Raw genomic sequence first — 22,641 nt, 5'->3', positions numbered from 1 at the left:
CTCCTGTAGTGACAAACACAAATGATTCTGAAAAATACCATTAACTGTATATGAAGAAACTAGCATCTTGCAACTTTTGCAATGAGATTTCCCACATCTGCAATATTTCCAACTACCATATTTTTCACTCTATAGGACGCACCCGACCATAGGACGCACCTTGTTTTAGAGGGGGGGGAACAAGTTAAAAAATTTTCCCCTCTCTCCTCAGCGCCCCTTCAGCAAAGTGGCAGGAGAAACAGAGCCCCTTCTATTTCTCCTCCCGCTTCACTGAAGGGGCGCCACGCAGCTCTCCCTCTCTGGTGAAGCCAGGAGAGTCTTGCTGTCCCAGCTTCAGCAAAAGGAACCCGAAGCCTTCGGAGCTCAGCGGGAACTCGCGCTGCGCTCCAAAGGCTTCAGGCGGCTGCCTGGAGAGCGAGAGGGGTCGGTGCGCACCGACTCCTCTTGCTCTCCAGGCTTCAGTGAAAGCAATGCGAAGCCAAGGAGCACGGAGGGAGTGCTCCCTCTGCGCTTCAGAGGCTTCGCGTTGCTAGCTGAAGCCAAGGAGCCTGCATTCGCTCCATAGGAAGCACACACATTTCCCCTTAATTTTTGGAGGGGGAAAAGTGCGTCCTATAGAGTGAAAAATACGGTACATATCTCAACTGCACATTTCAATGAACAATTTTAAACAACAGCTGTACATTTGAGCCTTTTGAAAACTATGTCATTAAAAAGCAGTTCTGCCTCAACTTTTAAAAACCCTTTAAAGATATCAAATCTGCTATCTCACTCTTTCTGGTACAGTGGTCCCTGTAATTACGTACCGCTCTGGATACATAATTTTCAGGTTACGAACACAGCAGACCTGAAAGTGTATGCTTCTGGGTTTCGCCATGCGCACATGCGCAGAAACACTCAATTGCACCGTGCGCATGTGCAGGAGCGGTGCCTCTGCCTGCGGACTTTTCGGGTTGCAAACGGACACCCAGAATGAATTTAATTTGTATCCGGAGGGTCCACTGTATTGGCAACACAGTACTTCTAAAAGCAAGGTTAGGGTGCTAGGACTGAAGTCGAAAAGACAGGTCATAGAATCATAGAATTTGTAGAGTTGGAAGGGACCATGAGGGTCATCTAGTCCAACCCCCTGCAAGGCAGGAATATTTTGCCCAATGTGGGGCTTGAACCCATAACCCTAAGACTAAGAGTCTCCTGCTCTACCAACTGAGCTATCCCAGCTGCTAGAGAGTAAGTGCTATGGCAAACAGTGAGACTTAAACAGGAATAAAATTGCTACAACACAGCTACAATCCTATGCACACTTACTTGACAGTGATACCTGTTGAACTCAGTGAGACAGGCTTCCAAGAGAACAGGGACACAGGATTGCATTGCAAATGTTTTGAAGCCACACAAGCTTCCAACAGAATCCAGCCAAAGTTCATACTGGAGTCCCATGGATTTTCAATGGGCCAGGCACATATTTAATTCTTCTACTGATATTGACAGTGCGGTCCTAGCTCTGCCTACTCAGAAGTAAGCTTTATTTACTTCCGGTGCTGGGCACAACTGTAGTACTTACAGCCTACATATCAATGTTAGCTTACAATGCTGTACAATACAGATTTGTTTTTTAAGTTACTAAGTATAGTTTAAAGATAGTGTTAATTACTGAAGCCCACTGAAACACAATAAAAACGTAATAGAAAATGAACTGCAATCCTGATCTTACAAAATAATAAAGATGCTAAAACACATTAATTATTACAACAAAATGCATTGCTATCCCCCCCACACCACATTCTTAAGCCAGAGAACAAACACTCTGCAAAACCCTGAACAGATTATTCCATTACCTTACGTGCCTGAAAAGGTATAACAGAACAGCGAGTAAAATCAGTTATAGGCAGCAGCAAAAGATCTATCATCAGAGCAGAAAGAATGCTGCTCTTCGCAGGGGAAAGATATGCAAATATTTAATAGCAAGTTGTTAACAAGACATCTAATTCACATCTATCCTACCATAACTTCTAAACAGGCCAGGCTGCTTCAGGGGAAGTTCAATCATTTCTCTTATGGTTTTTAGCTGGTTATGGAGTCCACCTATAGAACTGTAAGTAACCTTCGGTTCCAGATTACATTCTTCTATTTCTTTAGTTCGAGATTCAACGAAATTTATCCTAGTCCTTGAAGATATGAAGTAAAATGGCTCAGAGTTCAATGATGCTCCTGTCTGATTAGTCTGCAGTAACCCTTCCATGCAGGCCTCGCCACCTTTTAACTTGGTAGTTTCAGGCACAGGAGGGGAGGCTGCAACATGGCCACCAAATAACTGTGTTGAACCAGAAATCTCTTCCTCACACACCATGGTATCTATGGAGGCATTAACTGATAAACTGTGATCCACCTGCTTGCATGGAGTGCTGGTAGATGTTCCTTCTTGACTGTCTTCAATGAGCAGTTTGTCAAGTTGCACAGATAAGTCAAAATCACTGGTATCAAGTGACAATTTCTGTTCTAGCTTTGAAACACGACTGTCCTCCATTTCCTGCAGAACCCCGTCTGTTCCTTTCACCTTTGTAACCATCAGGTTGCAAGATCGGCCATAGAAAGTGATTTGCAGGAGGTTTCCTGGTAAAACCACCTTTCCATCTATAAGAAACAAAACAGGAGATCTTAAAAACATCACCATTTTCCCCCCAGCAGTTCATGTTTAAAAGATAGAGTGTAAATAAATGCTTTGTTCCAGCTGTGTGACAGAAATTCAGGAGAGACTCCCGCTGGACGAAAACATTATTTTCCCTAATTCCACCTTCCCACCAGGCACTGCCTTCCACTCTGTTCTATAAGGTTCTATTTTTATATAAAAATAAAGAGATCTGAAATATAAGCAATGGTGTGGCTGAAGTGTGAAGCTTCAAATCCTCTGAATTCTCCCATTCTTTCTATTACCATTAAACAAGAGTCATGTATTGACTATTTGAAGACTCAATCCTTACCTACAGAACTTTTCACATGCTGGGTGACAATATGGGAGAAGAAAGGATATGCAGTATTTTCTGTCAGTTTTAATAATAATAATAATAATAATAATAATAATAATAATAATAATTTACACCCCGCCCATCTGGCTGAGTCTCCCCACACATTAGCACAGAATGTATTATTTAGCATTCCAAAGAAAAAGAAAGAAAAGTGATTAGAAGGGAATAATACACCAAGAACAAATAGCTTAAAACCCATACCTAGATTTCTTAGGAGACTGGCAGTCAACTCGACCACATTAAGGCAAGCATCTTCGCTCCTGGAAATGTGTGGGAAAATTACAACATGCCACTATATTACCCACATCAATAATAACCGATGAATAGAAAGTTATTGCTAAAGCAAGTGTAATTCAAGAACAACCATGTGTAGCCTAGCATAAAGAACTAACAGCACAATCATACACACGTCTGCTCAAAAGAAAGTCTCACGGACTTTACTGTGACTTGCTCCCAGGTCAGTGAGCAGAGGACTGCAGCCTAAGTACAGTGGTGCCTCGCAAGACGAAATTAATTCGTTCCACGAATTTTTTCGTCTAGCGAATTTTTCGTCTTGCGAAGCACGAAATCCCATAGGAATGCATTGAAAATCAATTAATGCGTTCCTATGGTCAAAAAAAGTCCAAACAAAGCCAAATTTGGTACAACAAGAGTTTATTAAGTGCTCTTTAAAGTCACACATACTGTAAAGAGCATTTCAAAATTCAAACCCAGAATTTTTAAAAAAAAAACAGCAGAGTGGCCCAATGGTCACAGAAAATCATAAAAATGCAGGGGGGGAAATCACAAGCTTCCAGATTCCTGCAAACCCCTCCCCAACTGTTCCCCCAGCCACCCAGCACACAGAAATTCAAATCCAGAATTTTTTGTAAAAAAACAGCAGAGTTGCCCAATGGTCACAGAAAATCATAAAAATGCAGAAAAAAACACACAAGCTTCCAGATTCTTGCAAACCCCTCCCCAACACCAAGTCCTTGAATTCCAAACACCCCAACCCAAAATCCAACCCCCCCAAAAAAAGTTTTAAAAGCTTAACTTACTAAATGGCTGCAAAAGAAGTTTTGGAAAAGCTTCAAAAATCACCAGTCTTTAAAAACCTCAAAAAAGGCTACTATGTACACTGCGTTCTATGAGTTGCTCCTCAAAGTCAAGTCGCAACTGCATTAATGGTGTTAAGAAAAAGGAAACAAACTTGCAAGACATTTTCGTCTTGCGAAGCAAGCCCATAGGGAAATTCGTCTTGCGAAGCAGCTCAAAAAACGGAAAACCCTTTCGTCTAGCGAGTTTTTCGTCTTGCGAGGCATTCGTCTTGCGGGGCACCACTGTAAATTTTCTGTTTCCGTTATATTAAAAAAAAGGTAGTTATGTTGATCTCTCTTTTGCAGAACATGGGAAATGCTGGTTCCAAACATAGAATATAGGATGGGTTCAACTTCCTGCATTCTGACTGTGTGATAGGATTTGGTGCTGTCAGAAATGCAGTACCACCATGAGAGAGATAAAAGGTTGCAGTGGTGACACCAATATACTGCATTCCAACTCCAGTAACTCCCTTGTGTCGCCTATTAACAAAGTCAGCTTGCACCCTATGCGTGTCAGGTATATTAAATCAATATGCCCAACTCTACAAATCTACCTTCAGGAAATACCTCTTGGACCAGTTCACAACTCTACATTCAACCATAGTTTAATATAGACAATGGGCTGGATCCAACTCACATGTCCCACTAGCAGACACTCATAAGAGGACTTCCACTAGTGTAATGGGGTTCCCCCCACTCCTTCCCCCTGCTTGTGCCCCCTAGACGGCTCTCGAAAGCCAGAGAAACCATAGGGAGGGGTGGGGTGGGTGTGTTCTGTCTTGGCCATTGGAAGACTGGAGAAAATGCATATATTTTCAACATACCTCAGCTTCAAATGTACGTCCTCTGCCTGCATAACAGCACCAGTCACAGGCTCGACGATGACTGTTTCGCCAAGTCCCACTTTCAGATTTTTTTGTGTAATTCCACTTAAGCCAATTTTTCCACCAGGAAAGCCGGCAACAGGCCATGCAGTACAAACCTATCCAAAATATAATACAGAGAACCAGCAATTAACAAATCTTAAACTGCTCCTCTCAATCCAGGTTTTGGCGGGGGCAGGGGGGGCAGTGAGCACAGGGGAGGGACAAACAGGGGCAAGGAACATAGCTCACAAAATGTACCAGGTTCAATCCCCAGCATCTCCAGATAAGACTGGGAATGTCCCATCTGAAACCCTGGAGAGCTGCTTATCAAAGTAGACCATCCTTAACTACATGGACCAGTGGTCTCACCCATTAAAAGGCAACATGGGAAAAGACGAGAAGCATTTGGTATATATTCCAGCTCTCTCTCTCTCTCTTTGGTTTCATTTGGGCTCTCTTGGACCAGAAGCTGTGAAGATGCAAAAACAGCACCGCGCTGCTACCCTTACTTGAAATGTGAAATTGCAGTTCGCCAGAAAGACCACAACAATTCCAAGAAATTGCTTCAGAGACTTGAGTTCTATCATCTCTTCCCTTCCTTCCTTCCTTCCTTCCTTCCTTCCTTCCTTCCTTCTCCTCCCTGTACCATCACTTTCCACAAGCTCCAGGAAATAATAGTCCTGGAGATAATAGCATAGCCTTTATTGCCTCTAGTAAAGGAGAGAGCAGGATCTATTGACAAATCTCTGGCAATTTGCAATAGGCTCCTATTTGTTTAACAACAAATTCCATGTCAATTGGTAGAACCGGCACTACTACACGTGCCCATGATGCCTGATCCACGTGCCACATGATGCCTGTGAGAATTCGGTCGTTTAGGGTGGCAGTATCTCAACTTTGGAGCTCCCTGCCTATTGAGATCAAGCAGGTGCCTTCAATTTACTCTTTTCAGTGCCTTCTAAAAACATTCTTCTTTAGACTAGCCTACCCAGAAAGTTGAGGTCATTTTAATCTGTTTTAGTATTTTAGCTTCTGTAGGTTTGAAAGTAGGGCTGCAAACATTTTATTTTATTGTATTGCTTTATCTTTTTGTAAACTGCTTTGAGGGTTTTTAAAAATAATCTAGCAATGTATAGATTATATGAAATAAATGAATAACAACAGTGACAGGACTACTGTAATCTACTCTTTGTGGGGTTTCCCTTGGGATTGTTCTGGAAGCTGCAGTGGTGCAGAATGCTGCAGCGAGGTTTGTTTGTTTAAATTTATACACTGATTATAAACAACAACAACCCTCAAAGTGTTTTATGAAAGTTAAAACAGTAAAATCAAGCTGATTTCGAAGCTCACTTAGCTCAGCCCATGGAAATGAAGTTCAACAACATCTGGAGGGCCAAAAGTTGCCCACACCTAAAGATCTTCATAAAATCTGAGGGACTGATCACTTGCTTAAAAGCATCACACCCAATATCAGAATTTTTTTTTCTCAACGTAAAGCTTTGAAATCAGCCAAGCCTTTTCCCAGGAAATCCCATGGAAGGGCTCAACGCATGTTTTAATTGCTTCCCACCAATTTAGCATAATCATTCTTCCACCATCACCACCACAGCCCAACAATTCAATATGAAAAGAATCATCACCTCTTGTCTTCCATTTTTACTGGTGAGCAACACTGGTCGGCCTATGCATATATTTGCCAGTTTCATGTTGTTGAGGGCCAGCTGCACAAGAGATCTTCTGTAACTTTTGGGGACTTTGTCATCTGCTAAAATTAAAGAAGAAGCAACGTGTGCTGTGATTTATCATTTGCTCAAGCAACGATTTCTAGCCATGTAAAATCTACCCCCCCCCCAAGAAAAACATTACTATGAGTAACAGACTGAGTTGTCACAGAAATCATTGTGTCTAATTTTGTATCAAAAGTTGTTTACACTATTGGACTTCACAATCACCCATAACAGAATATGAAAGCGCAAAAATGTTTATTTATGCAAAGAATCAATGTCTAAAGCAAGCAACCAGAAAAACTCTGGGACACCATCCTAAAAATTTCTGTGCTGGATACATGTTCAGATTTTGCTACAGATGCTTGTTTTAAATAGACATTGGCTGTGTTTGTATGAACACATGCAGTATAGCCTTGAGATTCTTAGAGGAAAGGAAACCAATCTAGGAAAATAAATAAGCAACCTGCCTCTCCCTCACTTTTCTCCTCTGAACCACTTTACAGAATTGAGACTTTACAGGTCATAACGAGTAGGAATGTGGATTTTTCCTGCACACACATCTGACACAAACCAAAGGGGGGGAGTGTTTTCAAGATACCAATGAAGAAAGATGCCTGTGTGTTAAACCGATACATTTGCAATCACCCTATAAACTCGTGTCGGAGGCAACACAAAACTCGAGTTGCTCTTTGGAGTTGTTCTTTGGGAACTATAGAGCGGCATAGGAATGTACAACTCACTCAACTTAAATGATGGAAGTTCTGCTTCCCCATTAATGAAAAGGAGGATCGAGGACAAAACTGCAAGACAGAAGAGTTCGGGAGGGAAAGTGTGGCATAGCTGAGAAAGCGCTGAACTTAGACGGGGTGGGTGGGCGCCCAGGATTCATTTGCATGGAGCTCAGCGAGTGATCATGGGCCAGTCCCACTTTCCCAGGGTGGTTGTGAGCAGGAGCAGGGAGGGGCATCGAGGATGCAAGCAAGCCATGCTCGCTCGGCTAATCGTAGTTGTTTTAAACAAGCTCCACATGCGGGACTCCGGTTCCAGCTGAGTCGCTTAGCTCAGGGCTGCCAGCCTTACCTTTGCTCAGGAACTCTGCAGCAGCCAGGCTCAGCCTGCCGGGAGCCTCGGGAGCCGCCTGCCGCAGGGCAAGCGGGGAAGCGGCGTCCGGGTGGGGAGGCCGCCCCTTGCTTTTCCTCCTGGAGGAGGAGGACATGGCACCGGGCAGGAGGGGAGCACGCGGGAGGCGGCGCAACGGAGCCGGAGATGCTTCTCTCCCGAGGAAGGCCGGCGCCGCCCAAAGAGGAGCTGTGCTTGCATGGCGGCCGAGCGGCGCTCCGCGCAACATCCCACTTCCGGACCCGATCGCGAGCCTTGGTCTCCTCCATATGCGGGGCAGGAATGGTGGAAGCACATAGGCGCCAATGGTAAAAGCGATACAGTAAGGGTCCCTTTCCCCGAGACGCTTTGAAACAAAAATATAGTAAATAAATAAATGTGTAGCTGTTTTTGTTTTTTTAAAGGAAGTTAGTGCCAGGGATCAGCACATCTTTTAAAATGGGAATCTTTTAGGGAACTATTGAGTTGAATCCTCTCAGCGCCGCCCCTCGACTCCGCCTCAGAGGAAAGCTACCTTGCATCTCATAGTTACAGAAATCCTACACAGCCCAACTACAACAAGAACCCACCCACAGCATAGGACTCAATATGGCTAACCTGACCCAACAATACCCCCCCATCCCACGCAAACAAATGCCATTGCCACCGGCGTAGCAACCCTCGCTGACGCCTGGGGCGCCCAAAGTGCTTTGAGCTTTTTTCTACGAGCGAAGAGATTGTCCCTCTATCGCTGCAACTCTGACCGCTTTGTCAACCGAGTTCGATGCCATGCCGGAATTGTCATTCGGAACTGCTTTGGGACTAAAGAGACCCGGCTCTTGAGCCACGTCCCCTAAGAGGAAGGTAAGGCTCCCACGCCGCAGCTGCGACCAACACTTGCGGCCTCCAACTGAATTTGGGTTTTCACTTTAATTTAGAGTGGCGCTGTTGTTTTTAGCCAGCGATCAACGAACTAGAAAGCAAGTCCCGTTAAACTTCACTTTTAAGTCAAACACGCGTAGCGTTAAACTGATAGCTGTCGTGAAGCGCAATTCTGTGCCTAACTCGGAAGTTCAATAGGGCTTATTGCCAGTTAGGTATGCATATAATTGCACTCTTTTAATGTGTCCGCTTAAAATAAGTCCCATCGGTTTCAAGGTAAGAGGGTGCAGGATTGCCGCTTTAGAGTGGTTTCATCTCCACCTTCATCGCTTCACTGCTATTCTCACGTTACTTCGCCACTGCGACTGGGACACGCCTAACCGCAGTTAACATCATCCATCTCTCTCTCTTGTAACAGCAGATGCAATCAAATAAATAAATAAATAAATAAATAAATAAATAAATAAATAAATAAATAAATAAATAAAGTTTAACATCATCCATCCTTCTCTCTCTCGCTCTTTCTCTTTTTAATTGCAGAGATGCCGCGAGGCAACGCGAACCGCCCCTACTTCGCTTTCCAGGAGGACGCGAGCAAAGCTTTACCCATGACTACCGGAAGTCTGCGCCATTAGCCTTCCCCCCCCCCGTTTCCTATCTCTGAGGCTTGTTGCTGTCGCCGGAGCTGCCGCCATGTTAGGGGCCGGGTGGACTGCGCGGGGCCGGCGGCTCTTGCCCTTGGCTTGCCGGCTCTTGCAGCCTCGTCCTCCGCGCCGCGTTTGCTCGAGCGGCCGCCTTCGAGGTGACGCCGCCGCCGCCGCCTCTGGCTTGTCTGAGGCCGGGCTGCAGCCGCTGCGGGATAAGTTTGGCGGGCTGAGCTTGTGCCTGTCCCAGCTGCGCTCCCCGGAGAGCCTGGAGCCAGAAACCTTCCGGAGGTGCCTGCAGGGCAAGTGCATTTTGCTGAGCCTCTGGGGAGACTGGCGCGTCTTTGCAGGGTCGGCGCTCGAGCAGCTGCCTGGCAGACCAAAGCTCGCTCATTTAGTCTGCTTTTCTCCTGGTGGGCGACCAGCTTGTTGGTTGCGCAACACTGTCCAGTCAAATATAACGATTATGCAACCTGGATTTGCCGATATAGGATTTAGAATCCCCCCATGCCTTGTTTCATCCGAATCATAGCTTCATATCCTGGCTTCTTGCCCAGTTCGAATGGAATTAATTGACTCCATATTTAGTTTTCTTGCACAACAAAGGAAGGAGAAAAGCAACTGTATCTTTGCAGCCAAATTGCCTGGTTTTTTTGTATCTCTGTACAAATGCAGCCAGTGTGATTAATGCCAGCCTTTAGCTTTCAGATACAGGGGATCATTCAAAAGGATAATTCATTTTAGCTTGTGCACATATTTCTTTTATCCTTGAAGCAACCATAGCTACCCCTTATACAGTATATGGAGATGGTATAGAGGGCTTGATGAGGCATGTGACCATCACTTGTTCCAAGCCTCCAAGAGCTAGCGAGCCCCACCTGGCCAGCATAGACATCAGTATATTCTGCTGTGCTTCCCTCCTCCCAGATTCTATCAGGCAATGGAGAACAGAAGGCTACGTAGCAGTCTGGCTGCATGTTCCTATTCTACAAAGCAGATTTATAGCTGTGGCTGCAGAGCAAGGCTTTGCCTTCCACCATGCAGAATCGGACTCTGCCACACTCACCCTTTGGCTAGCAGAAGGACGCAGCAGGTTACCCCATTATGCTACTCATCAAGTAGGAGTTGCAGGTGAGCTTCAGAAAGAGAGAAGCATTGTGTATTGTTGTCTGTGTTGGTGCTAAGAGTGGCTAATAATAACCAGAGTTGTGGATCCTGCCTCAACTCACAAAATTTTCCAGACCACAAAAAGTTGGTTTAGGATTGTAGCATAGCTAAATCGGTAGAGGGCAGCAAAGACAAAAAATACTTTTTGATTTGGTTTTAAGGGCATGTTTGAGCATGTTTTTGAGCTTATGGGGAAAACAATACAGTCGTACCTTGGAAATCGAACAGAATCCATTCCGGAAGTCCATTCAACTTTTAAAATGTTCAAAAACCAAATTGCGGGTTCTGATTGGCTGCAGGAGCTTCCTGCAGCCAATCAGAAGCCCATCGGACATTTGGCACCCAATAATAGTTTAAAAAACCGGAACAGTCACTGTTCGGGTTGGCGACATTTGGGAGCCAAAACGTTCAAGAACTAAGCTGTTTGAAAAACCAAGGTACGACTGTACAGTAATTAAAACATGGCTCACCCAGCCAGGTCTCAGTGATACAGACCAGATCAGCCTCCTCATCCACAATCAGATCATGACTGAGGGAGGTCTTATTCAAAGCCAACCTGGCATTCAACAGCAGCAGCCGCCACAGACCTGAGAGGTAGCTGAAAGGACAAGCAGTTTCCCAGGTTGGACAAGGGGCTGGCACATGGCATAGTCACTGCCTGCCTGTGCTGTGTGCCTGTTATCTGGCCTCCCTTCACCCTACCTCTCCTTACCTAGAACCACCACAAATGAACATTTTTGCTATTTCCATCTCCAGACAACTGAAAGAGCCTGCCTCTGTCATGTGAAAATATAATGCTGAAAGCACTGTCAGGGTACGCATGCCAATCTCAGTTTCTTAAAGAAACCCTGTTGTCTTCAACGGTTTTTGAAATATAATGGTAGTTAGATTTGCCCTAAAGCACTTACGTTTCAAACAAATGCTACTTCCTGCCGATTTCTGCAGTAACTCAGTGCACAGGAAGGTTTTAATAACAACATACTGTATGGCTATTATTTTTCGCACAAACTTTTTTACAACACAAAAGTAAAAAGGACATTATGATTGAAACAAAAGTAAAATGTCCGCTGAGTCATACACTTCACTATGTTGTTTAAAATAGTATTATGCTTTCAATATGCTCTGGTAACCTCTAGGTTAAATTACTGCAACGTGTTATATGTAGGGCTGCCTCTGAAGACAGCTCAGAAATTTCCGCCGGTACAGAATTCGCTGGCCAGATTGCTCATTCACACTTAAGTGTCATAGAAATCTGAGACTCCTTTTGTAACACAAAAGCCAAGCACATTCTTAGCAGGTAACTTCCAAATTAATCTGAGCTTTTGCTTTGCATCCTAAATAAGATTTCACACCAACCAGAACACTGCCAACCATGTACCAGAAGGACAAAGTCATATCATTGTATGGCATAGGCTGGAAGGCTTATGACTAATTTCCTAAGGAATGTCCTTTCAGAATGTTACATCAGGGTTGCTGTTTCATTTATAAACCATTCCTCCCACACATAAAAGTGTGATTAGTTTATTAAGCGTGCATATGGAAATACTTTTGCTTTGGAGTCTATATGCCTTCATAAATGTAATCTCATTGTCCTTCAAAAATGCAGGATTAAAACGTAACATGCAGGCAGCCCACAGAAGTCAGTGGCTAAACATGCATTCAGAAGCCACTGCCTGTCCATTAAGAGGCTTTAAATTTTGGGTAAGGTGGGCAGAGAGACAGAGGGCAAAACTGATGCAGAGTGGAAAGATCAGGCACACGCAGGCACATTTTGACAGGGTTGTGGATCATCAGCCTCATAACTAATAAACATCTGAGCCACTTGTTTCAGATTTGGGGAAGTGATCGCTATATTGGTTTCGTCATGAGAGATGGCATTTCCAATGGTATCTTTTCTCTAAAGAATCACCCTTAATTTCCCCTCTCCCCTTAAAGAACATCCATTGCTTTGAATATAACATTTGATCATTGGTTCTTCATTAAAAATCCGAGGATACAGAAAATATTCTTTCTCCAACAGGTGCTGTATTAGATGTCCACACTGGGAAAGTATTGGTCGTACAGGACAGGAATAAAGTAAGTCTTTCACATTATCTAGAAGAAATAATTTGGTGCTGGAGACATACTTCCGCTTGCTGGAAGGTTTTGGCACAAGTCTTGTGCATAAGACCTTGCGCACCATCTCAAGATGCGTCCTTGCTCAATGTCTGCGCTAAGTCTTCCACTAGCTCTTCCACAGCATTTTGCAGAACAGCGCCACCACCAGAATTTCTTCCTCTGGCCTTTATCAAGATCCAGCTCTTTGACTTGAATGTAGTGAATTGTATTAACAAGCCTGTTTGTCTTTTATATCATGTAATGGTTAAAAGTTAATTTTATTCACTTCCATCTGTAGTGACAAAATGACAAAGGCCAATACTTTTGAGTGTAGATCATCTCTGTGATCATTGTTTTTGTCAATGATTAGTTGGGATAGCAATGGTCTGAAGTAATACTTTTTCTTCAGCTAACTATATTTAGAAAGGGTAATTCAGTTCTGGAAGTTCCTAAACAACCTGTACAAAAGCTCACTGTGAGTTTTACTGGATTTTGATGCTGGCATTTTGCTTTTGCTTTTCCTTTTAAGTCATTGATGTTATCTTCATAATCTTTTGTTTGAACTTAAGGCTTGAGTGGCTTTTGTTTTTTCAGTTTGTGGAGCCTTCACACACTCTTTATTTGGTGGGTTGAAATTCAGCCATTTGTTAAATTAACAGATAATCAGCAAGTGGACATTAAAAGTGAAGTGTTATGCATTCTCACTCCCCAGTGTCCCATTGACCACCACAGTGGAACACTTCTGAGTAATAATGCATTGGATCAAGTTGAACATATCTTGTTTGTGCCTTTAAATGTTTCATAGCCATTACGGGATGTTACAGACAGAATTACAGGGAGTAGATGGGTTTGGTAGAATCTAGGATGGAAACTGAAGAAAAATTCAAACCATTAAGCTGCGAGGAGCAGCCTAATTTCTCTTGGTATTTTGGAGAAAAAAGCAAGCTACATTTGAGGTTTTAAAAATAAGCTACTGGGCGTCTGCTGTAATTTGCTTGAAGAGAATTTATTAAAAGTTTTAGCAGAGACAGCAAGGCAGCCAAAACTGGCAGAGTAACTCTAGTCTGTACAATTCACTTCATAAGCAGTAACCCATGTTGAATTGTATATGACTTAAAGCTACAATGCATGAGTCAATTGCATTGGCATACATGTGTTGAATCTAATTTAGACCTATGGACTTGAATGAGATTTAAATAATAATAATAATAATAATAATAATAATAATAATAATAATTATTTATTATTTATACCCCACCCATCTGGCTGGGTTTCCCCAGTCACTCTGGGCAGCTTACAACACGTAAAAAAATTATAAAACATCAGTCATTAAAAACTTTCCTACACAGGGCTACCTTCAGATGTCTTCTAAACATAAGATAGCTGTTTATTTCTTTGACATCTGATGGGAGGGCGTTCCACAAGTCGGCCACCACGACCGAGAAGGCCGTTTGCCTGGTTCCCTGTGCTGGACCTCAGTGTCCGGACTGAACGATGGAGGTGGAGACACTCCTTCAGGTATACTGACGTCTTATCAGTCTTATGGCCCCTACAATATTACTGTGTTGGGTTATCCTGGGGCTGAAGCCAATGTAACGTAGTCATTGTAACCCACGCTCAAGCATCAAGAGATACCCACCCATCATGAGGTCGTTTGATGACGTACTCACATTAGTCATGCAGAGAAGGCACCAGACGGTGGATAGCAGTGGCTGAACCACCCCTTTGCTAGGAAAATGGGGCCTGAGAGGAAAAGGATTGGACTGACATTGCAATCACAACTGCCAGCACCATAGCCAAGAGGATTTTCTGCTATGCAACCGGGATAGTTGTAGTTGAAACCAGGTAAAGCCAATAGCCATGATCAGGTGGGGCAAATACTAGGGCCCCAGAAGGGCCCATCACATGCTTGTATGGCCTGGCACTATAAATAAAGGTTCTGGGCCAGACAGCTACATTTACCACTGCTTCTCTTACCCCAAAAGTTTCTGATTGTCGCCCCCAACACACACATTGGAGGTGGAGCAAAGGAGTGTTGGGCATTGGGTAGATAATAGTGGCTGTGGATGCCTCACCCCATACTTCTCTTTATAGCGCAGGACCAAGGAAGTGCAAGAGCATGATGCTTTCAGCGCTGCCACCCATTCCCACTTCCCAGTAAGCTTTGAGGGGGCCTTACCCAAGCGAGGGTGTCTTGTCTAAGGCTTCATCAAACCCGGTACCAGCACCAGCCATGATTCAGCAGTGTTAGGCACCCTGGCTCTTTGGGATTGTCAATCATGGGGTTTAAACCCACTTATCCCCATGTTATACTGTGACCACTGTGGGTTCTTTTCCAAACAGAGGCGTGTTTTGTCTGCGACATCATGATGCATTTATAGCCCCAGCACAGCAATAAATTACACATCTGAGCTGATAACAACAATAGACCACTATTCATAGGGCTTGCCAGATTATTTAAACTGCACATATACACTTCGCTGCTTGGCCTCATAGCTGAACCTGCCAAAGCACAAGTGTTAGTTGTGGTCGTGGTGGTTTCTGTAATGTGGAACTGGAAGGCAGCCACTGAATATCCATCACACGATAATTGCCTCCACTCACTACAAATCTAAGGTAGATATGAATCAATAACTTGGTGAATTAAACCTTAACAGTTTGAGGATTCAGCTATGTATCTTAAATTCAGTGGAAAGTATAACTGATGAAAGATACGTTAAGAATGGCATAGAAATAATAAATTGAAATATAAAACTCTTAAGAACTTTATACCGTATCTTAAAACTATTTATTACCTATACTAAAAAATGCTGGGATAGTTAAAAATTCTCAGTCAGCAACCAAATTATATATACCAGGAAGCATTTATTTCTATTGTTTTCTATAAGGTCTTGCTTATTTCCAGTTACCTCCTGATATTCTGGTTGAATAATTGCTTTTTCTTCGTCTTAGCTGTACGATTAGTTTTCAACTCACGCTAGCTATACAGCACATTTAATTAATGGAAAGACAGGCATTATATGTTTCATTTGTAATTCAAAAGTTCAAGGACAAATCCTCCAATGTAGCAAGTAATGTAAAACTGCCTGCATTTTGACAAATTGCCAGATTAATGCTTAAGTTTGGCACACAAATTGTAAGCTGTTAACTGGCTACAGTTATACAGTTTGCAGCACAGGAAAATTCACACATCCCAATTTGGAAAAAATAACACTCTTTTCTGGATATCTGATGGGTGATGGAGAATATAATATTAATAGATTTAAGAAATAACAATTCCTCCAAAAATACATTTTAAAACACACTTTTAAGCAAGGGAGAGCAAGTTTATGAAGAACCATATTGTACTTGTTAAGGATTTGGCTTTCTGCCTTTAAAAAAAAAATTGCTTGAAATTTGCCAGCAGCTACTTTTAGATTCAGAAACAGTGTGCTTAGAAACTTCACAGCACTTTAGATTCCAGTGGTGTGGCCAAATGTATTGAAAGTTCAAAGTCTATGTATTTGTGTAACGGTGACCTGCACTGTGTTAAGAGCTGCATATGTGACGTCAGGGCTGAAGAGCATTAAAATGCAAAACAGTTTCCAGCCATGAAAAGCAAAGTCTAAAGGCCCATGAAACAAAATAGGTTACCCGCCAATTGGTTTTGTATGTAAATTAGTGAAGAACCCATTAATATGCTGTGAAGCAGGGGTGGGAGTGTCTCTGCACTCTGATTTCATACCCTCATCTCAGCCAGTGTGGTGTAGTGGTTAAGAGCGGTGGACTCGTAATCTGGTGAACCGGGTTCGCTTCCCCGCTCCTCCACATGCAGCTGCTGGGTGACCTTGGGCCAGTCACACTTCTCTGAAGTCTCTCAGCCTCACTCACCTCACAGAGTGTTTGTTGTGGGGGAGGAAGGAAAAGGAGAATGTTAGCCGCTTTGAGACTCCTTCGGGTAGTGATAAAGCGGGATATCAAATCCAAACTCCTCTTCTTCTTTTCTTCTGATGGGACAGGCAATTTTCTGTAGTATGGCCCCTGTTGCACTATGGAAACCAGAAGGTCACTCTCTCTCACACACACTTGCTTATCCCATGGGGGCAGGGAAGTAGCAGCAAAAGTGACCAAAATGCATTACCTAGAGCTGATGTGGGGACCCCTTTTGAACGCCAGGGTTAATCCCCCCCTTGGACAACAACATTATTATTATTATTACCCTACCCATCTGGCTGGGTTTCCCCAGCCACTCTAGGCGGCTCCCAACAGAATATTAAAAACATGATAAAGGATCAAACATTAAAAACTTCCCTACACAGAACTGCCTTCAGATGTCTTCTAAATGTCAGATAGTTGTTCATTTCTTCGACATCTGCTGGGAGGGCGTTCCACAGGGCTGGCGCCACTACCGAGAAGGCCCTCTGTGTCGTTCCCTGTAACCTTACTTCTCGCGGTGAGGGAACCACCAGAAGGCCCTCGGAGCTGGACCTCAGTTGAACGATGGGGGTAGAGACGCTGCTTCAAGTATACTGGGCCGAGGCCGTTTAGGGCTTTAAAGCTCAGCACCAACACTTTGAATTGTGCTCGGAAATGTACTGGGAGCCAATGTAGGTCTTTCAGGACCGGTGTCCTTCAGGACCTTCCAGGGGTCACATGTAGTTGGGGACAGAGGCAAAAGAAAGGGATGCAACTCCTATTTTTATGCAATAGGCTACATTCTACCCATGCAAAAGCCAGACTCCTATCTCTTATCTGGGCAAGAGGCATGATGATGGTTCAAGGATACATCCAGTCAAGTGAATGCACAGCAGAGCTGATGGGGTCTTCATGGTCTGGAGAGAGTCCTGAGAGCCAGATAGAGAGGTCTGAAAGCCTGTGCTTGGCCTGCAAACTGGAGGTTCCCACTGCTTGCCTAGAGAATCCCTGTCAGTCGTGGTACTGCTGCAACAGAGCAAAATGAGCAGGGGCAGGGTGGTGCAGAAACCTCTCCCCATGCACAGTGTCAGTGAAATAACGAAGCATGCTCCTCTCCCCACAACCCTTGCTCATACTTCGTGGCAGGAGCCTTCACCATGACAGGGAGAGAGCATGCAAAACATTGGAAATTAGCTGCACTTAGATCCCATTGAAATCAATTGGACATGTCATTCACAACTAAACAATGGTTGGTTTCAGTGTGGGCTGTGTGCAACAAACTGGATCCAACTAATTGACTACAGAAGTTCTAGATTCTGGTAGGTAGCTGTGTTGGTCTGACGCAGTCGAAATAAAAATAATAATAAAAATTGTCCTTTAGCACCTTACAGACCAGTGATGGCCAAACGTGGCCCTCCAGCTGTTTTTGGGACTACAATTCCCATCATCCCTGACCACTAGTCCCGTTAGCTAGGGATGATGGAAGTTGTAGTCCAAAAACAGCTGGAGGGCCAAGTTTGGCCATTACTGTTATGGACCAGCTAAGTTTGTTCTGGTATGTACATTTTCATTTTTGTTCATTTTTGTTTCATTTTTGTATAATACCTAAAAGGTGTTTCGACCTTGGATGCAAAAATTAAAATGTACATACCAGAACAAACTTAGTTGGTCTATAAGGTGCTAGTGGACAAATTTTTATTTTTATTTTTTTGACTACAGAAAGTTTTCCTTCTCTTACTGTGCACTGACCAAGTGAGTTAGAAGGATACTACTGCTTTAGGAAACACTCAGTCCCCACCCCCCTCCCCATTACCACACATTAATCTGAAGCTGGTCTAACAAAAATGAGAAAGATAATCAGAAATATGTAATGCTTTACTCCTGGGGTGCAAATCAAAACAATGCATTCAACTTCAACATACCTGCCCTTTGAAACGAATGTCATTAGCAGTAGGTATCACACCATGCTGGTAAAAAACCTTTATCCATTTTGGTCTTTAAAAATTACGCAAGCACATGATTCATCAGCTGGCACACAAGAACTTCAGCTTTATTTTTCAGCTTCATAACCAAAAATGATGTGATACACATTGGTTATTACAGACACAAAAGTAAAATTCATAGCCAGTGCAGTATAGAACAGTACTACAATCAATCACTGTTTAGAAAATGTACTGGTGTTTGCAAACATTGAAGTAGAGTATACATGATTAAATATTAGATTGCATAGGCTCCAGTCCAACAGAGAGTTAGGTACACTTAAGGCCATAGGCTTAAAAGTAAAGGTAAAGGTACCCCTGCCCGTACGGGCCAGTCTTGACAGACTCTGGGGTTGTGCGCCCATCTCACTTAAGAGGCCAGGGGCCAGCGCTGTCCGGAGACACTTCCGGGTCACGTGGCCAGCGTGACATCGCTGCTTTGGCGAACCAGAGCCGCACACGGAAACGCCGTTTACCTTCCCGCTGGTAAGCGGTCCCTATTTATCTACTTGCACCCGGAGGTGCTTTCGAACTGCTAGGTTGGCAGGCGCTGGGACCGAGCAGCGGGAGCGCAACCCGCCACAGGGATTCGAACCGCCGACCTTTCGATCGGCAAGTCCTAGGCGCTGAGGCTTTAACCCACAGCGCCACCTGCGTCCCCTAAGGCCATAGGCTTACACTTGCCTAACTCTGCATTGGATTGTGGCTATAGAATATAATTACCTATAGCAGCTTTAAAAAACTGTTAATGAGCAGCAATGTTGCAAGTATAAACCATCTAACAGTCATAAGACAAATCAGTGTATGTTTTCTTGCAATATAATAGACATCTACTATATGTCTATTATATTGCAAAACACGTAGACACCCAATTGTATTTTGGTGATCACATTTGCAAAAACAAAAGAAAGGACCAGTCAAGACAGGCAGCAATTTATTTCTGGTGTCTTGTTGAAGGAAACAGATTAACCATATGGTTGTTTTTATTCCCCTGTTAAGACAAGAAATGCATGGAAATTTCCAGGAGGATTGTCTGAACCCGGCGAAGATATTGGTAAGTACTTGGCTATTTCGGTAATTACAGAAGGTTGGTCCTTCCTCACCTCCCAAGTCGTCATGCCTGCAATTTCTTTGAAACCTGTTGATGGCAAATGGGAACTTCTGGCTGTAAGTACGTAAAATGACGAATCCTATAGCACATCAAAATTGTTTGCATCCTTATTCCTAGTAAGTAATTTTTCTTAATTTATATACACAAGGCATGGCATGATTTTATATCTAAAAGAATAACTCAGTGAAAACTGTCTTAATTTACTAATCTAGTCATGACATACTTAACTTAGTATTTAGTTACACTGGAAGCATATCTTGATTTCAGTGAAACTGGGTTTTGGTTAAGTGAGCATACTTTGTAGCCTGCCAACCTAGGCTACACCCTTACCTGGGAATAAGTCCCACTGAACGCAACAGGACCTATTTCTGAATAGATATGTTAATCTCACAAAATATACTTTCGGTTACAGATAGGTAGCCGTGTTGGTCTGCCATAGTCAAAACAAAAAAAATTCCTTCCAGTAGCACCTTAAAGACCAACTAAGTTAGTTCTTGGTATGAGCTTTCGTGTGCATGCACACATGTTATCTGAAGAAGTGTGCATGCACACGAAAGCGCATACCAAGAACTAACTTAGTTGGTCTTTAAGGTGCTACTGGAAGAAATTTTTTTTTGTTTTAAAATATACTTTGTCTGCAAAGTGGAAAACAATGGTATGAATCAACATACTAAAGCCAGAATAGCAATTTGGTAGCACAGCAAAGCAGTCAGCCAACATTTTGCTAACGCATCAACCATCAGCATGTACTGTGCAACTCACATTTTGCTATATGGCATGGATTGTGCGCAGGAGCAACTCCTGTTTAAAATTTACTATGTTGTTTCTCAAGGTTTGTGGTGCCTTTGTATCGGATGATGTTCAAGGCAGACTGTTGCAAATTTTGTTACAATGATGTGAACGTTATAATGTCATTATTTTAAAATAAATGTGGCTGCCCTGATATTTTTGTAAGCCAAACCATGGTTTGCAAACCTGCAGGCCAAACCATGGTTTGCAAACCCAGCAGAACCAAGCTTCTAAAATGGTTTCATGCTAAATACAGCTAGGAAAAACGTTTGTGCAGAATTAATGCTAACCTTAGATATCTCCAGATTTGAAAGAGAGGGGAAACAGCATACGTAGGAAGGGAAGAGTGTCATGATCACCAATATTTTAGAGGGAATTAAGCAGCCCCTGTAAAGCAGGCTAGGGGAATTAATTTAGAATCTTACATTTTAATATCTGCCGACTTCCTTGGCCTCAAATGAAAGAAACTCAGAACAGCGAACAAACTCAGAACAAATGAGGAGCCCACTTGAACATCTGAATGGGTGACATAACTCTAGGGCCATAAATTATCTTACACAGTTGTACCTTGAATCCGTTCAGGAAGTCCTTTTGACTTCTGAAAATGTTAGAAAACCAAGACGCAGCTTTCGATTGGCTGCAGGAGCTGTCTGCACTCAATTGGAAGCTGCTGAAGTCGCGTCAGACATTCAGGTTCCAAAGAACATTCGCAAACCAGAACACTCACTCCCAGGTTTGCAGCATTTGGGAGCCAAAATGTTCGAGTCGCAAGGCGTCCGGGACCCAAGGTACGATTGTAAGGTCAGTAATGCCATTGCTAGTTCACTCTTAAATCCACAATGAACTCTTGCAATAAGAGGCAACTTACTACTTGGAAGGAGTGGCTCTGTCTTCCACATGTGCTTATAATTGTAAGTGCCACTGTATAACCCATTTATTTTAGTTTACTTATGGACATTGATACTGTATACCACCCATGATTAAAATCACAGAGTGATTAATAAACATAAGACACATACCTAATTTCATAATTCCTAATTATGCATTTGCTGGACTGGGCTTTTTAAAATTATTTTTAGAGCCACAAACACATTTCCAAAATGTAAGTTCTACATAGCAGAAATGAAGAAATTTATTAATGTTGCCTGTATTCAAGGCCAAGGTTGTGTTTTGAAGCTCTGGGATAGCTCAGTCAGTAGAGCATGGGACTCTTAAATCTCAGGGTTGTGGGTTTGAGCCTCACGTTGGGCAAACTATTCCTGCATTTTGGGGGGCTGGACTAGGATGTTCCTAGTGGTCCCTTCCAACTCTACAGTTTTATGATTCAGGTCGTACCTAGGATTAATCATAAATGCAGTAGCTCTGCTTTTTAACAGAACAGAAAACTTTTGACAGCAATTGCTTTGTTTGGTATAAGGTGGTTTCATATACATTGCATTTCAAATTAAACACCTGCAATAGTGCTTTTATAATAGCTACAACCAAAGTATTTTGTGGAGAGGGTTTTTTTTTTGGGGGGGGGATATATTTTTCACTCAGTCTAACAGAGGGAGGGATGGTGCTGTTGAAGGCATGTTTACCACAACTGAAAATCTAATGGCAAAGCGAGAGAGAAGATGGAGGAGAGAATTACAGTTAATGCTTTTAAAAAATGAACTCTTTTTTTTCCTCCTCCTCAGGGAGCACAGCAGTTCGAGAAGTCTTCGAGGAGACTGGCATTAAGTCAGAATTCAAGTCCCTCCTAAGCATACGGCAGCAACACAGACACCCGGGAGCCTTTGGCAAGTCGGATATGTACATCATCTGCCGAATGGAGCCTTCCTCTTTCAAAATCAGTTTATGCCAACAGGAGTGCCTGAGGTGTGAGTGGATGGACCTAGCTGAGCTTGCCAAGACATCAGACACTACTCCAATCACCAGCAGTATTGCTAGATTGCTTCTTTATGGGTATAGGGAAGGGTTTGATAAAATTGATTTAACCATGAGAGAATTTCCATCTGTGTACACAGGCCTTTTCTATAAGCTGTACCACAGAGAGCTGCCAGAGAATTATAGAAACATGACAGGTTAGCAATACATTTAGTGTTGTTGTTTTTTGGCTTAGAAAAAAAATCCCTTGTACTAAAATATACGTATATTCTGTTCCAAATTAAATTCCCTTTTCTACCTTCTAACAGGATAATATATGTTATTTCATTTGAAATGCTAATGTTTCCTCTAGCTATACACATGTTTAATCCCCTTTCATCTTGAATGGCCCAAATAATATATATTTTTAA

The 22,641-nt window shown here is 43.0% G+C and overlaps 2 protein-coding genes across 3 annotated transcripts in view; one reads left to right on the top strand and one right to left on the bottom strand.

The window, feature by feature from the left end:
* Positions 1-8,658, bottom strand: part of AFG2A (AFG2 AAA ATPase homolog A) — a 158,716-nt gene extending 150,058 nt beyond the window's left edge. Inside the window, exons 1-5 of one of the 2 annotated variants that reach the window (XM_081926425.1) lie at positions 7,782-8,658; positions 6,615-6,739; positions 4,933-5,090; positions 3,228-3,286; positions 2,005-2,634 (exon numbers count right to left, since the gene is read on the bottom strand). In XM_081926425.1, coding sequence (XP_081782551.1) covers positions 2,005-2,634; positions 3,228-3,286; positions 4,933-5,090; positions 6,615-6,739; positions 7,782-8,049 — 1,240 coding nt within the window. In that variant the 5' untranslated portion in view covers positions 8,050-8,658. The remainder of the gene's footprint in view (positions 1-2,004; positions 2,635-3,227; positions 3,287-4,932; positions 5,091-6,614; positions 6,740-7,781) is intronic. The other variant, XM_081926426.1, reaches the window with a different exon arrangement.
* A 563-nt stretch (positions 8,659-9,221) lies between these two features.
* On the top strand, positions 9,222-22,438 carry NUDT6 (nudix hydrolase 6). Its single transcript, XM_081926455.1, has 5 exons — positions 9,222-9,627; positions 10,253-10,456; positions 12,513-12,568; positions 19,462-19,520; positions 22,046-22,438. The coding sequence occupies exons 1-5, from the start codon at positions 9,375-9,377 to the stop codon at positions 22,431-22,433; spliced, it is 960 nt and encodes a 319-aa protein (XP_081782581.1). The 5' UTR covers positions 9,222-9,374; the 3' UTR covers positions 22,434-22,438.
* Positions 22,439-22,641: the final 203 nt, after the last annotated feature.

This window comes from Podarcis melisellensis (genome assembly GCF_964234715.1).
Source record: "Podarcis melisellensis genome assembly, chromosome: 9".
Taxonomy (NCBI): domain Eukaryota; kingdom Metazoa; phylum Chordata; class Lepidosauria; order Squamata; family Lacertidae; genus Podarcis; species Podarcis melisellensis.
The sequence above is the reverse complement of the archived record's forward strand: the minus strand, read 5'-3'. Positions and strand labels throughout refer to the sequence as shown.

Coding starts and splice junctions, on each gene's coding strand:
- NUDT6 (XM_081926455.1), top strand. CDS start 9,375: ATGTTAGGGGCCGGGTGGACTGCGCGGGGCCGGCGGCTCTTGCCCTTG. Junction 10,457..12,512: donor TCATCAAGTAGGAGTTGCAG/GTGAGCTTCAGA, acceptor TTTCTCCAACAG/GTGCTGTATTAGATGTCCAC. Junction 12,569..19,461: donor TCGTACAGGACAGGAATAAA/GTAAGTCTTTCA, acceptor TCCCCTGTTAAG/ACAAGAAATGCATGGAAATT.